A 16661-nucleotide genomic window follows, 5' to 3' on the forward strand; every position below is an offset into this window, starting at 1 on the left:
TCTTTTGTTTATTGGGATTTATTAACTGTCCTCCAGTTTATGCAAATCACTCATGCATATTCATCAGGGTTATCCAGAAATGCTAGCTGTGTGGTAGTTTCGAAGTGCAAGAGTAGATATTTACAGACAAGGATGCTACCGCTAGAAGAAATCTGAATCAAAATGCTCATCTTGAATGAGTCTCTAAAAGTGGTTATGTCAGCAGGCTCTTTCTGTCAAATATATGGCTTTTACCACTTATCTGGCAAATTCCATTTACTAATTTTTATAATTACACATTATAAACCCTTTTGTTTTTATAGCATACTTATGTTTTATTATTATTGATTTTTCACTTAGAAATATTTACGAGAGCTCTGTCATACTCTGGAAAAGCATGTGAAGTGTGATATCCGGGAAGATGCTCGGCTGTTATACAGAACAAAGGTAAGAGCATCTCAAGAGAATTGTTCTCTAGTTTACTGTAGGAAACGTGATTACTAAGATTAGCTTGATGTCAGTGACCCTACTGGAAATTGGAATGTCGATCCATTAACAGGATGTAGTAGCACATGCAGGTAGGATGTAAAGTAATATGATTCGCTAACTTCCACAAAAGTGGTTCAAAGTGGGTAATAAAAAATTTAAAAGTTAACTCATATAGTTCTTAAATAAAAAAAGTTTTCAAGTTTTTACTAAAAGAATAAGAAGAACCCAAAAAAACATAATTCTAATGGAAGAGATGACCAAAAATGAGGAGCTTAAATAAAAGAAGCTTCAGAATAACACTTGTATATGACTCCTAAAAAAGAAGGCAGAAACAAGCAAAATAGGTCCCTCATTCTAATGAAACTTTTAACAGAAGAAAATGAAAAAAAAAATTCAAGAATATAAGCAGGAACAAAACCATTCTAAATATTATACAAGACAGTTTAAATAAAACACAAGCTTGAAATGGGAGCAAATGAAGAGAAACAAGAGCTGAAGAAGATATCTGATCTTTTAAGACCCAATATTAATTTGGCTGTAGTGTTTTGCAAGATTGAAGTTTTGAGCGAAGTTTAGCAGTAATGGATAGATATAAAATATTACAGTAGTTGAGGAGGTCACTTGGTGCTAGGCTAAGGGAGAGACGCCGCACGCTAGAGCTCCGAGGCCCTCAGATTACATGCAGCCCTCAGCAACATCAAATTCTAGAAAGAAAACCCACAAAGTTCGGTGAAAGTGGTAGGAGTACCTCAGTAGAAGGCAACTGGTTCAAGCGCTCGGGTAAAGGTCAGAATGACTTAAAAAACAAATCGGAAGGATGGAGCGCGGGGCCGCGTGGGTGATGGCAAGATGGCGGAGGCCGGTTCCTCAACTGAGTCGGTGAGCTCCGCCTGGGCAGCAGAAATAGCGGCAGAGGTCGCGACCCTGTTGGAAACATCAGTGGACAAAAGGCTGCAGAAAATCTCGGACCAAATCGAGCAGATGGATGGAAAGCTGGAAGGGCTGCGAACAGACTTGTTGGGTTTTCAGCAACGGATGTCCGATGTCGAGGATCAGTGTTTGCAGTATGAAACCCAACAAAATGAAATGCAGAAAAAGTTGGAAATGCTAGAAGCGAAGGTAGAAGATCTGGAAAACAGATCACGACGGAATAATCTCAGGCTGGTAGGGCTGCCGGAGACCTTGCGAGATGTGGAGTTAAGGGAGTTTCTAGAAAAGTGGCTGTCTACAGTGTTAAATTTGAAAAGGCTGGAGAATTCGCTGAAAATCGAACGTGCTCATAGGCTTGGACTGGCCAGGCAGGGCATGGAGAGACCGAGAGTTGTATCTGTAAAGTGCTTAACTATACCCATAAGCAGGAAATTTTGTGGGAATGGCGATTGAGAGGAAAGGTGCAATATGAAACTCATAATATTCTTTGCTTTCAAGACTTTTCGGCTGCGGTAGTGGCCCAATGCAGGCAATTTGCCGAGGTCTGTAAGCACCTATATGCGAAGAAGGCACATTTTGCCCTGCTGTTTCCGGCTAAATTGAGAATCCAATATGAGGGCAAACCGCACTTCTTCAGTTCCCATGTGGAGGCACTTCAATTTGCCAATCGGATGGAAAGCAGAATGGAAGAGGATAGTGGACAGGCAGGTCCTGGCAGCAAGCGAAATACATGAAAGGAGACAGCGAGCAGGAAGAGCGGGATGGATAACAGATGGAGATGTCTTCAAGCAGAGTGGAAAGCCGTATGATATTGGACAATTTTATGTGCCAAGAAAGAGGTTCTAGCGGACTGGGGTGCAGTGAGTTATGTGGGAGGTAAATGTGGGGGGTGCCCCTGGGTTTAATGTTTGGCTGGTTAGATGGGGGTGTCTGAATTACTAACTGATATTTATTTGTTTGCATAAAGAAGGGGGTAAACGCTATTCTATGGGGCTATGTTTCATAATATGTGAGATGTTGCTGGGTGGCTGAGGGTAGGGCGGAGGCGTGACCTGTTCTCTAATGAGAACTTAATATTCTGGTGTTCAGGGGGAAGCGTGAGGGAGGGGGGGTGGAGAAGGGAGGGAAGGGTGGGGGTTCTTTTTTGTTTTGTTTTTTTGTTTGCTTGTTGTTATGGGTGTACAAATGGGTGAGTTCTCAAAGGGTGAAATATAGAGGTATAGTTGACGAAGGGGGAGGCACCCAGGGGTTGGGGAGGTGTCCTCACACTTCAGGTTACATGTATCTTATGGTCTTCATTTGCAAAGAGAGCGGGCTGGGAACGCTTAAACTAGTGTCCTGGAATGTGGGGGGGATCTCATCACCCATTAAGTGCACGAAAGTTCTGCAGGCAATGCAGAGACAAAGCAGATGTAGTATTTCTCCAAGAGACATTTGACGGCTGCTGAGCATAGTAAATTTCAGAAAGGCTGGGTGGAGGTGGGGGCCTTGGCGGTGGGGAAAAAAGGGGGAGTGCTGATGCTTTTTCGTAAGGGTCTACAGTTGCAGATTAAGTTAGTTAAAGGGAGCACTGAGGGGTATAGATATGTGTTGGCGGAAGCAGAGATGGGGAACACTAATTTTTTTTTTTTTTTATAACCATTTAAATTTTTACAAGCGATAAAACAACTTGCCGGAAATACAGAGAAAATAATATATAGGAATTATTTCAGTCAGGTAATTCTATTCTCTTCCTTAGACCACTAAATAGGGAGAGTGAAACAAGACAAGGAGATCAATTAAACAGTAAACAGAAAAATAAAACCGTGGTATTATCCTGATTATCCCCAGATATTACTCATCCAATTCATTATTCCACATTGATCATCTGGTTGGCATACAAACTTCAGGTCGCCATCTTACCACTCTCCCAGTTTGAGACACTCTTTGTCTGGTTTCTCCTCAGAGGCCTGTCTGATATGGGTAACCCTTCAGCATAGCCCTCTGAGTCATTGAAACACAGAAGCCCCTCCACCACTACAAGGTGGTGTCCCTTCAGGGGGGACTAAATAATATTTTTTGCAACATCTATGCACCTAATGTCTTTGATCATAAATTTTATAAACTTTAATAGAACTGCTGAGTCCCTACCAGGGGGGAAATATTATTCTTGGGGGAGATTTGGTATATGATCCTCAGGTTGATAAAAGTAGTTCTCATGCACCAAAAGCAAATCATTCCTCGAGTGGCCTGCCCTTTCTCTGCTCGACACTGGACTTAATTGATGTGTGGAGAGTGTTGCACCCGACACTTAGAGACTATACGCATGTGTCTCGAGCACATTTAACACAGACACACATTGATTATTTCCTTATATCCCGTGACCTTTTCCCTAGAATATCGGTAGCGGAGAGAAGACCCTGTGAGATTTCAGATCACTCAGTTATATGGGTGCAGATGCAAGTATCTGGGGGTATGGGAGGGCGGGGAGGTTGGCGATTCCCATTTGAGCTCTTTAGGGATCCGAACTTTAAGGCCTTTATTGGTGAGGAAGGAATTTGAAACTCATAATTGTGGTCATCAACAACAAGCTAGCTTGTATTGGGAAACAGCTAAAGTGGTAATGTGGTGGGAGATCATAGCGTACAGAGCGAGAGTTAGGAAAATGAGGGATAAGGAAAGTCTTCGTTTAGAAAAAGAAGTTCATTCACAGAGGGTTAGAATTGGAGAGGTTGTGACAGAGGAAAAGAAGCAGGCTCTCTTAGCATCTCAGAGAGAATTAAATGAATTGCTTCATCAGAGGGCGTGGAAGTCACATTTATTATAAACACCAACTCTTTTTATATAGGAATAAAGCGGGAACATTGATGGGTAGGCTGATATGAGGGATAGAGGGACCATCAAAGATTTTACAAGTACGGGATAAAGGGGGGCAGCTCCTCCGTGTAAATGGCGAAATTATAGAGCGAGTTCAGGGACATCAGGCTTTATATGAGGAACCAACAGAAATAATGCAGGACAGTGAGATGTATCTGGTCAACCAAGTTCTGCCCAAGCTATCGGAGGCGCAAAAAGAGATTCTTAATGGTCCTACTACTACTTATCATTTCTATAGCGCTACTAGACGTACGCAGTGCTGTACACTTGAACATGAAGAGACAGTCCCTGCTCGATAGAGCTTACAATCTAATTAGGACAGACAAACGGGACAAACAAGAGATAAGAGAATATTAAAGTGAGGATGATAAAATAAGGGTTCCGAACAAGTGAACAAGAGTTAGGAGTTTGCAGCATCAAAAAGGTGGGCTTTTAGCTTAGATTTGAAGACGGCCAGAGATGGAGCTTGACGGACCTGCTCAGGAAGTCTATTCCAGGCATAAGGTGCAGCAAGATAAAAGGAACGGAGTCTGGAGTTAGCAGTGGAGGAGAAGGGTGCAGATAAGAGAGATTTACCCAGTGAACGGTGTTCCCGGGAAGGAATGTAGGGAGAGATGAGAGTGGAGAGGTACTGAGGAGCTGCAGAGTGAATGCACTTATAGGTCAATAAGAGGAGTTTGAACTGTATGCGGAAACGGATAGGAAGCCAGTGAAGTGACTTGAGGAGAGGGCTATTATGAGCATAATGACACTGGCGGATTATTAATTGTGCAGCAGAAATTTGAACAGAAGGAAAGGAGAGAGATGGCTAAGTGGGAGACCTGTGAGAAGCAAGTTGCAATAGTCTAAGCGAGAGGTGATAAGAGTGTGGATGAGGGTTCTGGTAGTGTGCTCAGAAAGGAAAGGGCGAATTTTGGTGATATTATAGAGAAAGAAACGATAGGTTTTAGCAGTCTGTTGAATATGTGCAGAGAAGGAGAGGGAGGCGTCGAAGATGACCTCAAGGTTACGAGCTGATGAGACAGGAAGGATGGGAGTGTTATCCACAGAAGTAGAGAATGGGGGAGGAGGAGAGGTTGGTTTAGGGGGAAAGATAAGAAGCTCAGTCTTGGTCATGTTTAGTTTCAGATGGCGCTGAGACATCCAGGCAGCAATGTCAATCCTATTGTAGAAGGCGTTGCAACAGAGTAAAATTCATAAAGCGCCTGGTCCAGATGGGTTTAGTACAGCCTTTTACAAACTGATGCAGGAGCAGATGACGCCTTCATTGCTTAATCTATTTAACGTTATGGCAGCTTCTGGAGCAATGCCAGGTTTGTTAAATGTTGCAAAAGTGATAGTGTTGTTGAAGCCTGGTAAGGATGAGGCAGAGGTGGGGTCCTACAGGCCCATATCCTTATTGAACTGTGACGTTAAACTCTATGCCAAGATATTGGCTAATAGGTTGGCCAGGGTGCTCCCCAATTTGATAGCGTCCTCACAGGTAGGATTTGTGAAAGGTAGAACAGTGGTAAGTAATATCAGAGCCCTTTTGACCTCTTTGGAGACAGTGGAGGCACAAAAAAGGCCTTCTCTGCTGGTCAGTTTTGACGCCAAGAAGGCCTTTGATTGGGTAGTCTGGAAGTTTGTTTGCAGTACTGAAGCAGGTGGGAATAGAGGGGGTATTTAGGAATGCGGTGGGAGCACTTTACTCAAATTCGCAGGCATTTTTGTGGATTAACGGGGAGCCATCTTCATTATTTCCAGTTCGGTGAGGAACGCGGCAGGGGTGTCCTCTATCTCCCTTGTTATTCATTCTTGCATTGGATCCATTGATTAGAGAAATTAATTCCCACCCAGAAGTGAGGGGAGTAACCTGGGGGTCCTCATCGTTCAAGGTCTCAGCTTTTGCAGATGGCATACTAGTACATCTTACCCAGCCCAAGCGATCATTAGGGGCTTTGTTGGGAACTTTTTCAGGAGTATGGGGATTTTGCAGGGTTTAAAATTAATTATTCCAAATCACTGGCGTTGACAGCTAACATGAGTGTGAGGAGGGTATGGGGAAATGCCTTTCCGTTACAATGGGCGTCAGAATATCTCCTGTATTTAGGAGTGTGGATATCTATGCGAACATCTGCCTTGTATCATCTAAATATTACTAGATTGGTAGATCCAATGAAGGGACAGTTGGTTAAGTGGAGGGCTTTACCGCTCACACTGCATGGGAGGATTCATTTATATCGAATGGTAGAGTTTCCCAGGTGGCTTTATACATTCCAAGTGCTGCCTTTGCGGTTAAAGAATAAAGATTTAAGGCAGATTTATAAGCACTTATGGAAGTTTATTTGGAGAGATTCAAAGCCTAAACTTCCTCTAAAATTATTAATGGGTCCTTGGAGGGCAGGGAGGATGGGGCTCCCAGATCTCTGCCATTATAATCAAGCTTATCTGCTAAGGCATCTGGGAGACTGCCTTCTAGGAAGACAGGATTATACTCCTCGTAGTATAGAACAAAAATATTTTAAACCCTATCATCTGTACTTCTTATTGCAGTGCTCCTGTTCATGTAGGAGGTAGTGTACTGCTGGGTCCTCTTAGAGATATCTGGAGAGATTTGAACAGGTGTTGGGGACTAGCGGCAGACACCTCGGATCTCTTGCCTTTACAGGGTAACCCTGTGTTTGTTCCAGGTTCGGAGAATAAAGTGTTTTGTAGATGGGCGGAGATGGGGATTACGAGGTTAGAGCATGTCATAGATATAAGGGGGCAGCTACTAGATCTGGGAGCTTTGGGGGTAGGCATAGATCATAGTCATTTATTCACGTATTGCCAGGTGGCTCATTATGTTCGCTCCCTGGAGCCAGGAAAGTTGGGTAGTGGGCATGGACGCCGAGTTAGAGAATTTTTTGCATCAGTTCCTGGGGATCATGTTTCAGGTTTGCAGAGGGCCCTTTGGGAGCTAGGTAGTGGCAAGGACACGGAAAGTATTCGATTGAGGTGGGCCCAGGATTTGCAACAGCCTAATTTGCAATTAGATTTCCGGAAATTGGCCTCGCGTATACCTACTCTATCAGGGAATGCTACTCTGAGAGAATGTCAATATAGAATTTTGTATAGGGCATATGTATCCAAGACTCAAGTTTTCAGAATAGGGGGGGCTCCGGATCCGTTGTGTTCAAAGTGTGAGTGGGGGGGGAGGGTATGTTGTTTCACTCTCTTTGGGAAATCTATAAGATAAAAGCTTTTTGGGGACAAATAGTTAAGTATTTAGAGACAGTGGTGCATGATAGGATCCGGTTTTCTTCTCTGGGTATTTTGCTTGATAAATATGAAGTGTTTGCAATTCAACACAAAGTAACATAGTAGATGACGGCAGAAAAAGACCTGCATGGTCCACCCAGTCTGCCCAACAAGATAAACTCATGTGTGCCATTTTTTGTGTATACCTTACCTTGATTTATACCTGTCTTTTTCAGGGCACAGACCGTATAAGTCTGCCCAGCACTATCCCCACCTCCCTGCCCCCGGCTCTGGCATAGACCGTCTGCCCAGCACTATCCCCACCTCCCAACTACCAGCGGTTTATTCGCAAGCACAGTATTTTAGGGAAGAAGCTTATTCTGAATGCATGGATGAGTGAAGAGCCGCCAGATTATTGGCATTGGAGAAATCGTCTGCATGAGCTGTTAATGCAGGAACGAAGAGTGGTGGGGTCCTCCCCAAAGAGAAGGACAGCTTTCTTGGAAATTTGGGAATTATATATATAGTGTCTATCACCTAAAGCCCGTAGTTTCGTACTGAATAGTCTTAATTTTTTTTTTCCCGAAAAATGGGGGTTTAGAGAGGGGGGATTGCAAAGAGGGGGGAGCAGTTTGGTTTACGGGGTATAGGGTGATAGGAGGGACGAGGGGTGGGTTTGGGTCTAGGTTAGTTTACAGTTTCGTTGTTAACTGTTTGTATCTTGCTGTGATTAAGGGGGGCAGAAATATAAAAATTTTGTATTGACAATTATATGACACCATCTGAGTCAGTATCTTCAAGTTTCTGTTGAATTTTATATGCTTCTTTCATCAATAAAAAATATTACAGTAGTCAAAATGAGATAATACAATAGCCTGCACCAAAGTAGCAAAATGATGAGTATGAAAAAAAAATGACATTCAACGTAGCTAACAAAGCTTAAAAAATTACAACTTGTGAGATATGATTTACTTGAGGTTCAAAAGAGTGGTATCCAAGATGATGCCAAGAACATTTGACATTCTGTCAACCTTTAAAGAAAGATTATCAGAAATAGTTAGGAACAAAATCAACACTTCTATTCAACCAACCACAGAAGTTTAGTTTTGTCTTATCAGTGTTCAATTTAAACCCATGGATAAGACTATAGTTATTAATTTTAGAAATACAGGATGCCACCATTGATGAAATATCGCTCAGTCCCTTCTCAATTGGAATAGAAACATATCATCATAAGTGCTGGAATGGCACTTATGTAAAATTTTGAACATGGTTGACATTTCCCAAATGCAGTAGTCTTGTCGGTCCCTTTCATTTTGTTTTCTGCTGTGCCAAAAGGATGCCAGCACAAAGCTCTCCCTCTTCCATCTAGCATAATTCTGGTTCTGATTTCAAATAGAGGGATTTTTTTTTTATTTTCATTGTTCTGTGGAGCATGGTACAGACCAAGTCATGATTCTGTCCATGTCCTGAGTGGAAGAAAGATCCAGATCATAAAAAACATGAATATAGGCTCTACAGAAGGATGCCTTAGAGCCCAAAAGGGAACTTATTAATCACCTTTACAACCATTTATGAGTCAGAAAGGAGGCTCCTTGCACAGAAGAATGAAAAGACACATACAGAGAAGGATCTGTTTAATACATTCTCCGAGGACAAGCAGGCCTCTCTATTCTCACAAGTGGGTGATGCTTATCCATGTGGATTGGCATCTACCCATGTGTGTGAATATGAAGCCTGCTGACCTCAGAGAATACCTGGTACAGGTAAGTATCTTTGCTTTTATGTAAACCACTTTGACCTGTGTGTGTTGCGGTATATCAAATCTTTTAATGAACAGAAAAAAAAGATCCATGCACTTCATCTGCTGGTAGGAAGCAAAGCTATGTCTGAACTGGTCTGGTAGGACACAAGGGAAAAAAATTAGAGGCCGACCTAAATTGTTTGTTTTTGTTGTTGTTTTAGCCGTAACTGAAAGTGCCACCAAAACCCATTCATTTTCTGCTGATCATAGTAACAAACACGGAGAAGTACAACACAAGGACGAGTAGTAGCAGTATTTCTTGAACCCACACGATGAGCTCATCAATTTTAAAAGGTACCTCCAAAGTGCCCAAATGTAAAAGATTATGGCATCCAGTTCTCCAATATATACACAAGATCTGTGTCACACAAGTTTAAACTAGGCCCATGAGACAAATTATTGCTGTTCTTTCCAAATCATCAAGTTTGCATTCCGTTGTTGAAACTGTACGATGCAATTGCTTCACTTACCAAGAAGAACTTTGGGCCTGGGATTCCAACACTTCAACCCGATGCTGCTGTGAATCCAATTGCAAATCAAAATTATCCAAATGCTTGTGTGCATTCTCCGTTCTATCGTGAAGCTGTTGTAATTTAGCATCCAACGCGGCCTCCACCACAGCCCGCACTTCTGATACAATTTCTGAAGTCCACATGATACTTGCTGAAGGACTCGGTGAGGGTGATCTTGGCTGATGCTCCCTTCTGTACAACCTTACTCTTATGAGGCAACTTCAGAGCCATATTAATGACTAGGGCTTTCTAATTCACACCTGGTCAAACCAACAAGATCAAGACCAGGATGCAGAAACTACCCACTTCTGGCAAAGATATATAGGTCAAAACTAGCTTTTATCAATGAAAAGATAGAGGAGCCTAGCAGGCAGCCTCTGCTCCTGTTCTAGGCAGCACATGGTCCTATGCCACTGGATGTAATATTTGAATTATAAACCACCCATACCTACAAAAAAACGCTTTCTTCTCTTGAATGTGCAGTCAGCATCTCTCAATTCCACCAACAGCAGATTATGGAATTGGATCTGCCACTGCCAATAGGGAGGCTGGGACTGACCCACCCAATGTTGAAGAATATATTTCTTACCAATGAGACATGCTTTGTGAAGTAAAAGTCGCTTGCCCACCCCAACTATATTAGAAGACCTACTCTGATCTAAAAGGGCACCCAAAGGCAACTGTTGTGTTTCAACCGTTAAGCCTGCATCAGGAGTCACACTCGATGGAAACAGTCTGGTGAACGCACTGAAATGTGCACGACGAGGTGTTCCGTGTAGTCGGTCTCAGCCACGGGTGAACAGCTGCTGCATCCGTAGGGAGACACGTTATGTATTAATCTGTGAGGTGGGTCTTTAGAAAGACCTTTTTCGAAAAAAGCAATTGAAACGTCAGCAATTTGCCACCCTTCCCCCCCCCCCCCCCCCCCCATCCCATCTTAGGATCAAACTTGTACAATTTTTCTAGCCCAATGCCATTTCTTTTATTTAAGTGCAATTTTTATTTGCGATATAAACAAATCAAGTTTTTTGACAGCCTATTTCTTGAGACAAAATCTGTTTGAACGAAGCCTGGAGTGGTGGCAGATCATTCATAGTTTTTGCTGTATAACAATTCACTTTCTTTCTAGGTGAAAGATTTAGTCGCAAGAATATATGGAAAATGGCAAGAACTGTTGCAGTATATACGACCTGATCAGGTACTGTGCTATTCATTTTATGCATTTAAATTACTGAACATGTCTGTTTGTGTTAGTCGTAGCCTCTAAGTGTGAGTTTCAGCTTTAGCAATAAAAAAAAAATGTACAGCTTTGTATAATTTAGGTATCAGATTGACATTCACTCCCGTCTTCCCCCATTTCATGAATATAAAACTTAAGACGAGTGGAGGAGTGGTTAGGGTGGTGGACTTTGGGCCTGGGGAACTGAGGAACTGAGTTCGATTCCTGGTACAGGCAGCTCCTTGTGACTCTGGGCAAGTCACTTAACCCTCCATTGCCCGCCGCATTGAGCCTGTCATGAGTGGGAAAGCGCGGGGTACAAATGTAACAAAAATAAATAAACTACTGCAAAAAGTCTGCTGCCTTACAATGACACTTCACAACCTGCATCTAGTGCAGGGTATTATACAGCAGGAAAAATGGCCTCAAAGAGCTTCCAGATCCACATTTAATCTGTTGAAGCTAATACGGGTCAACAGACCCTGCCTTCATCATTGGCCTAAAAAACCTAATGATGTTCTAACATTCCTGCTGGTTAAATTAGTCTCATGAAAATTATTGTGCATCTATACACTTTACATAAGCACTACTACTTATCTTTTCAGTAGGTGCTTCTAATCAGCGTTGCGTGCTGTGCTCCACTCTCTTTTGTTCATGTACCGAGCCAACGATGGCCAGCGTTTCGCACGGCTTCTTCAGGGTCTCAGTGTTACGTTCTCAGCCAAGTCACAATTAGTACACATGAACCACAGCCGCATCTGCTGGGCTTCTAGTCTTCCTTCCTTGGGCCATTAGGTTTTTTAGGCCAACGATGAAGGCAGGGTCTGTTGACCCGTATTAGCTTCGACAGATTAAACTCGGATCCGGAAGCTCTTTGAGGCCATTTTTCCTGCTGTATAATACCCTGCACTAGATGCAGGTTGTGAAGTGTCATTGTAAGGCAGCAGACTTTTTGCAGTAGTTACGTATATTTCAGCCGGTCTGCACCTGAACATTGTATAGTATAAAACTTAAGATACTTGCTAAGGAAGAAACATGCAGTTTGAGAGACCAGGGTAAGGTGATCACTTTTTTTTTCATTAATTTAGTTTGGATTTAGTTGGATACTTGACCAAATAGTCGGCACCTTCTCACCACTAACTTGGGTCAGTGGAAAATTCACTAAGGTGGTACAGTAGTGATAAAAAAAACCAAGGTTCTTGTTCCAGTGGGTATAATGTAGTGACCTCAACAGCTTAGATACCATCATGGCAAAATGTCCAGGCTGAATTCCTTAGCGCACACACTTCTATCTCTACCAGCATGGACCAGAAAGTTTTTCAAATGGTTGGACAGCAGTGGGATAGTTCTTTCATGGATCTAAAAGTTACACAGAGCACCAACGCTGGCCGATTTTCTTTAGCCAAAATGAGAGGCTGTAGTGGGATTGTTGCCGTGCTACAGCTCTGTCTACCCAAAAGCTATTTCACCCATGGCCTGTTCAGCAGGCACGTAGAGCAAGATTTTGAAACTAGCTATTAGGCATACTATGTCAACTCATAGCACTAGCAGCAAACGTATCTTTGAAAACATTTTGCTTTAATGTGTGCTACTTGAAATATTTTGAACTGATTTAATTATGGTCAGAGTTGTAAAGGAACGGTTTTACTTTCATGGCTCAAATGTATACTATTTCAGCTTTGAATGTAAATGATTAAATGAGGATTCATATACGCTATGAACGTTAATGCTGGAGCCATGTGTTGTTTTTACAAAAAAAAAATGTTTAAGAGCAAAATGTGAAATATTGTATTTAAGTGGGATTTTACACATATTTTTACCTTTTCACAATACCAGGTTTTCCGTATTTGTATATTTGTTTTCTCTCCCTTTAGGGAAAGTTGCTTCATTATTGGGAGCCAATGCCAGAGCCACAGATACAAATGAATGAAAATTTGGAATTGAAGGAGACTAAATCAGACCTTTTCCGTGAAGAGAATCAAAACTGAGTGATTGGGGCAAAACAACATTTGAGCTGCACCACTTCTACCACTGTGATCCAGACCAATAAGCCAAAGCCCACTTTTCATTTAGAAACTGCTGTATGATTCTCTAAACCTTCATTCAGGTTGTTCTTTTAACAGTTAGCGCCATGTCAGTGAACTCTTTTTCAATAGTCTTCCCTACCATTAATCTATAACATTTAACACTTTTCATACAGCACTACTTTTAGAGAACATCACTGCATCTACACTTCAGGCATGAGACAAATTTAATTAATCTAAGATATTGACTCAGGTGATTTGAATTTTGTGCTACTGGGGATTATGGACTCCTAAACTTCATTTATTTAAATGCTTAAAGCTTCATACTGTTTAAAAAAAAAAAAAAAGGGGGGGGGTGATGGATTTATAATTGCATCTCTCAGTACCCTATAAAAACAAGCTTAAGTATTTATCAGGTACAGGGTACAGTATTTTGAGGTGGCCAACAGTCATTCTTTTGCTTCCTGCTTTGGTGTATATTATATCTGAAGAAAATGGGAAAACTGTGCAAAACAAATTAAGACAAATTTTTTTGGAGGTTGTCTTCCTTTTTGCAGGGTTAGCAACAGTTATCCATAGTTGTAATAGACTCCTAAGTAATTAATGACTGATGCAAGCTAGGTGCCTGCACTCACTATGGAGCAAGAGTACCATGGTTTTCAAATATGTTAGGGCTAAAACTTAGTGTTGAAAGTTAGAACTGTGCCTCTTAAATCTGTATGGCGTGTTCCCTGACCAAGCCTTTAATACATACAGATGGAAATAGCATTGGGGGGTGGGGGAGAATAGATAAGAATATTATTCCCATTAATATGAGTTTGCTGTTTACTACTCTGATATTTAAGCTTTAATGCAGTTAGGTCACTGGTTCTCAAGCCTGGTCCTGGAGCCACCCCAGCTAGTCAGGTGTTGAGGATATCCACAATGAATATTCATGTGAGAGATCTGCATTCACTGCCTGCATATCACTCATATAAATATTGATTATGGCGATCATGAAAATTGGCTGGGGTGCCTCAAGAACCTCGGCTTTAAAGACCAACTCCTCCACATTCCCCACTAACTATATTGGTCTCTGTGTGGAGATGTCTAGCTTATACAGTTCAGATGTTGTGGCAGCAAAGATCATTAGGTAATATATTAGGAGCTACTGAAAGCAGGGTCTGATGTGATGTTTTGCTTTAACTGTTTCTTACAGTTTCTGCCTTTCAACTGTTGTACCTTTAATCTGATTTACTTTATTCTATTTAGGGGGGAGGGGGATGAAGAGGATCACATTCAGCCATAAATGCAAAACAATGGGACCTGCAAGAGGGGAATAATCCTTCTTTTAACTGTAGCTGTTGATAGTGGCTACCCTGCTGGTGTCCTGGCCTAGCTGTTCATAATGGCCACCATGCTGGTGCTTATTACATAAAGTCAGAGGCATAAAGAAAGTTAGTTCTGAGAAGCATAACTAATGGTAAAATGGATAAGAATGTAAGACATCTACTGTACAGGTTAAACAGATATTTATGTAAAATTAGTCTTTAGAAATTCTAAAAATTTTTCCTACCATGTCAAATGTACATTGGTTTTTGTACCTTTATGTAATTTACTAATTTTTATATTAAAACTTTATTTTTTGTAGCAAATTTTGGGTAAAAATCCATGTTTTTTTTATATTGTATGTTCTGTATAGCATTTCCAACTTTTTTTTTTACCTCCCTGAATGAGGGGAGGAGTTTAGTGTACAGCGTGAGGTTCAAAGATTTGTTTACTTTAACACTTCCGGCTGCTGCTTGTATACAAGCCTGTCTGCGCTGTAAACTTGTATTACAGTATGATTTAAATTTTAAATACTTTTGCACTTTTTTATTACAGCTGGTGAAGGCTGTATTCTGTCTACATGTTAGACTTTCTGCTGTGGTTACATGTTTGCACCAGAGTTTATTTTAATTTAAGTATATTAGTTGTCTAGTTAACATGAAAACCACGTCTCTTTTTGTTTGTTTCTCCAATATAACTAGCAGTCTGCAAAATATTTTTCTAGAAAAAAATGCTATATTGTACACAAAACTGAAAAGTAAGCTGTAGAGACTCATCTACTACTGTCCATGTTGATTATTTAAAAAGGGGGGGGGGGGGGGGGGGGGAGAGGTGTGCAGGAAAGACTAGGCCCGGAGGCACACCATTCCTAGCTTGTTTCTGAGACTATTCTTGACCCTTCTATAATTGTAAGTGTAGAGAGTTGAAGCCTCTCAAATGTACCTGTGCAGACTGTCCTTTTGGTTGGCACCCTTGCCCCTTTGATCTAACTAAGCACAGCATCTATGTACATTTTAAACAGTACATATTTTTATTTTAAGTTGCTAAATACAGCAATCCTTAACTGGGCAGTACTGTGCAAATAGCAAATGAGTTTAAATTCTGTGGTTTGATTGATTAGGAAGCAAGATGTACTGGTGTTAGTGCTTGAAATGTAGGCTTCAATAGGCTTGGGCTGCATAGAGGGGCACATGAGAAAGTCAAGGTAGTAGCTGGCAGAAATTGGGAACAGTTTGGTTAAGGGTCCTGTGGTCTTAGCTTTGCCTCTTACATTGATTCAGCAAGCATATTGTTGAAAAACTCATTGCAAACACAGAAAAGGTTGGGCTCGAGCCTGTGCTGCTTTAATGTTCCTGTACCTCATTTTGTTGTATTGTGCACTACAAAAAGGGCCCTTTTACTAAAGTGCATTAGAATCTGGGCTGGAGCACTTACTGGTCCTTGTTTAGGAGGGCACTCTGAGGCATATTTTCAAAGCACTTACCCTTCCAAAGTTCCGTAGAAACCTATGGTACGTTGTAAGGCTAAGTGCTTTGAAAATATGCCTCTGTGTTCTCATGTTAACTTAGCATTAGCCAGTTAGCATGTACTGTGACCACACCCATTTTCTGCCTATAACATCCCCTCCCCCCACCCAAAAAAAAAAAAAAAAGCTACTGTAAGAGTTCACACACTAACAGGAAAGATCCAAGAAAAACTTGTTGCAGTAGATCAGTAAGCACTTGTTAGGATTAATGCCCTTTAGTAAAAGTGTCCCTAAATTACTTATCAAAAAAAGCTTGAGTTCTGTAAAGTGTAAATAAGACAATTCTATCACTCTATGCATAGTAATTTTTTTTGTACTATTCCTTTTTCTGGATATAGAGCTACTGCTATGGGTCAAAGTTTTCCTGTTTCAAAGGAAAGAATTATGTGATGTGCAAGAGCTTTAGCTCTAATTGTTAAAAGGTTTTATATACTATTGTCAAATGCTTGTTTCATACTTGAGAATGTATTCTTTTAACCTATTAAAATTCTCACTTTTTGATTTTTGCTGTGTTTTGTATTTATTTTAAAAAAAAGTTCTTTCTTAAAAGGAACCCAATTAGACAAGCACTTGTTTAGTTCACCACCTCCACAACAAGATAATCTGTAAAATAGCAGCAGGAAGAGCTAAATCCAGTCTAACATCAGACATGTCTTAACTATTGTAGTCCTTCACTAGCACATGCTCTGAGGGGGTTACCACGCTGGTCTTCTGATTTAAGACTTACCTTCTTGAACCCATTGCCCTTAGCAGGTAGTATAGAAGGGGAACAGTTAAGACTGTTGCCTTAGCT

General features: G+C 41.2%; 1 protein-coding gene across 1 annotated transcript in view; it reads left to right on the forward strand.

Moving 5' to 3' along the window:
• Positions 1-16369, forward strand: part of LOC115470002 (SMC5-SMC6 complex localization factor protein 2-like) — a gene marked incomplete at its 5' end in the record, with an annotated part of 119785 nt that extends 103416 nt beyond the window's left edge. Inside the window, 3 exon segments of the mRNA XM_030202835.1 lie at positions 340-426; positions 10922-10990; positions 12886-16369. Coding sequence (XP_030058695.1) covers positions 340-426; positions 10922-10990; positions 12886-12999 — 270 coding nt within the window.
• Between the last annotated feature and the right edge of the window lie 292 nt (positions 16370-16661).

This window comes from Microcaecilia unicolor, chromosome 5, assembly GCF_901765095.1.
Source record: "Microcaecilia unicolor chromosome 5, aMicUni1.1, whole genome shotgun sequence".
NCBI classification, from domain to species: domain Eukaryota; kingdom Metazoa; phylum Chordata; class Amphibia; order Gymnophiona; family Siphonopidae; genus Microcaecilia; species Microcaecilia unicolor.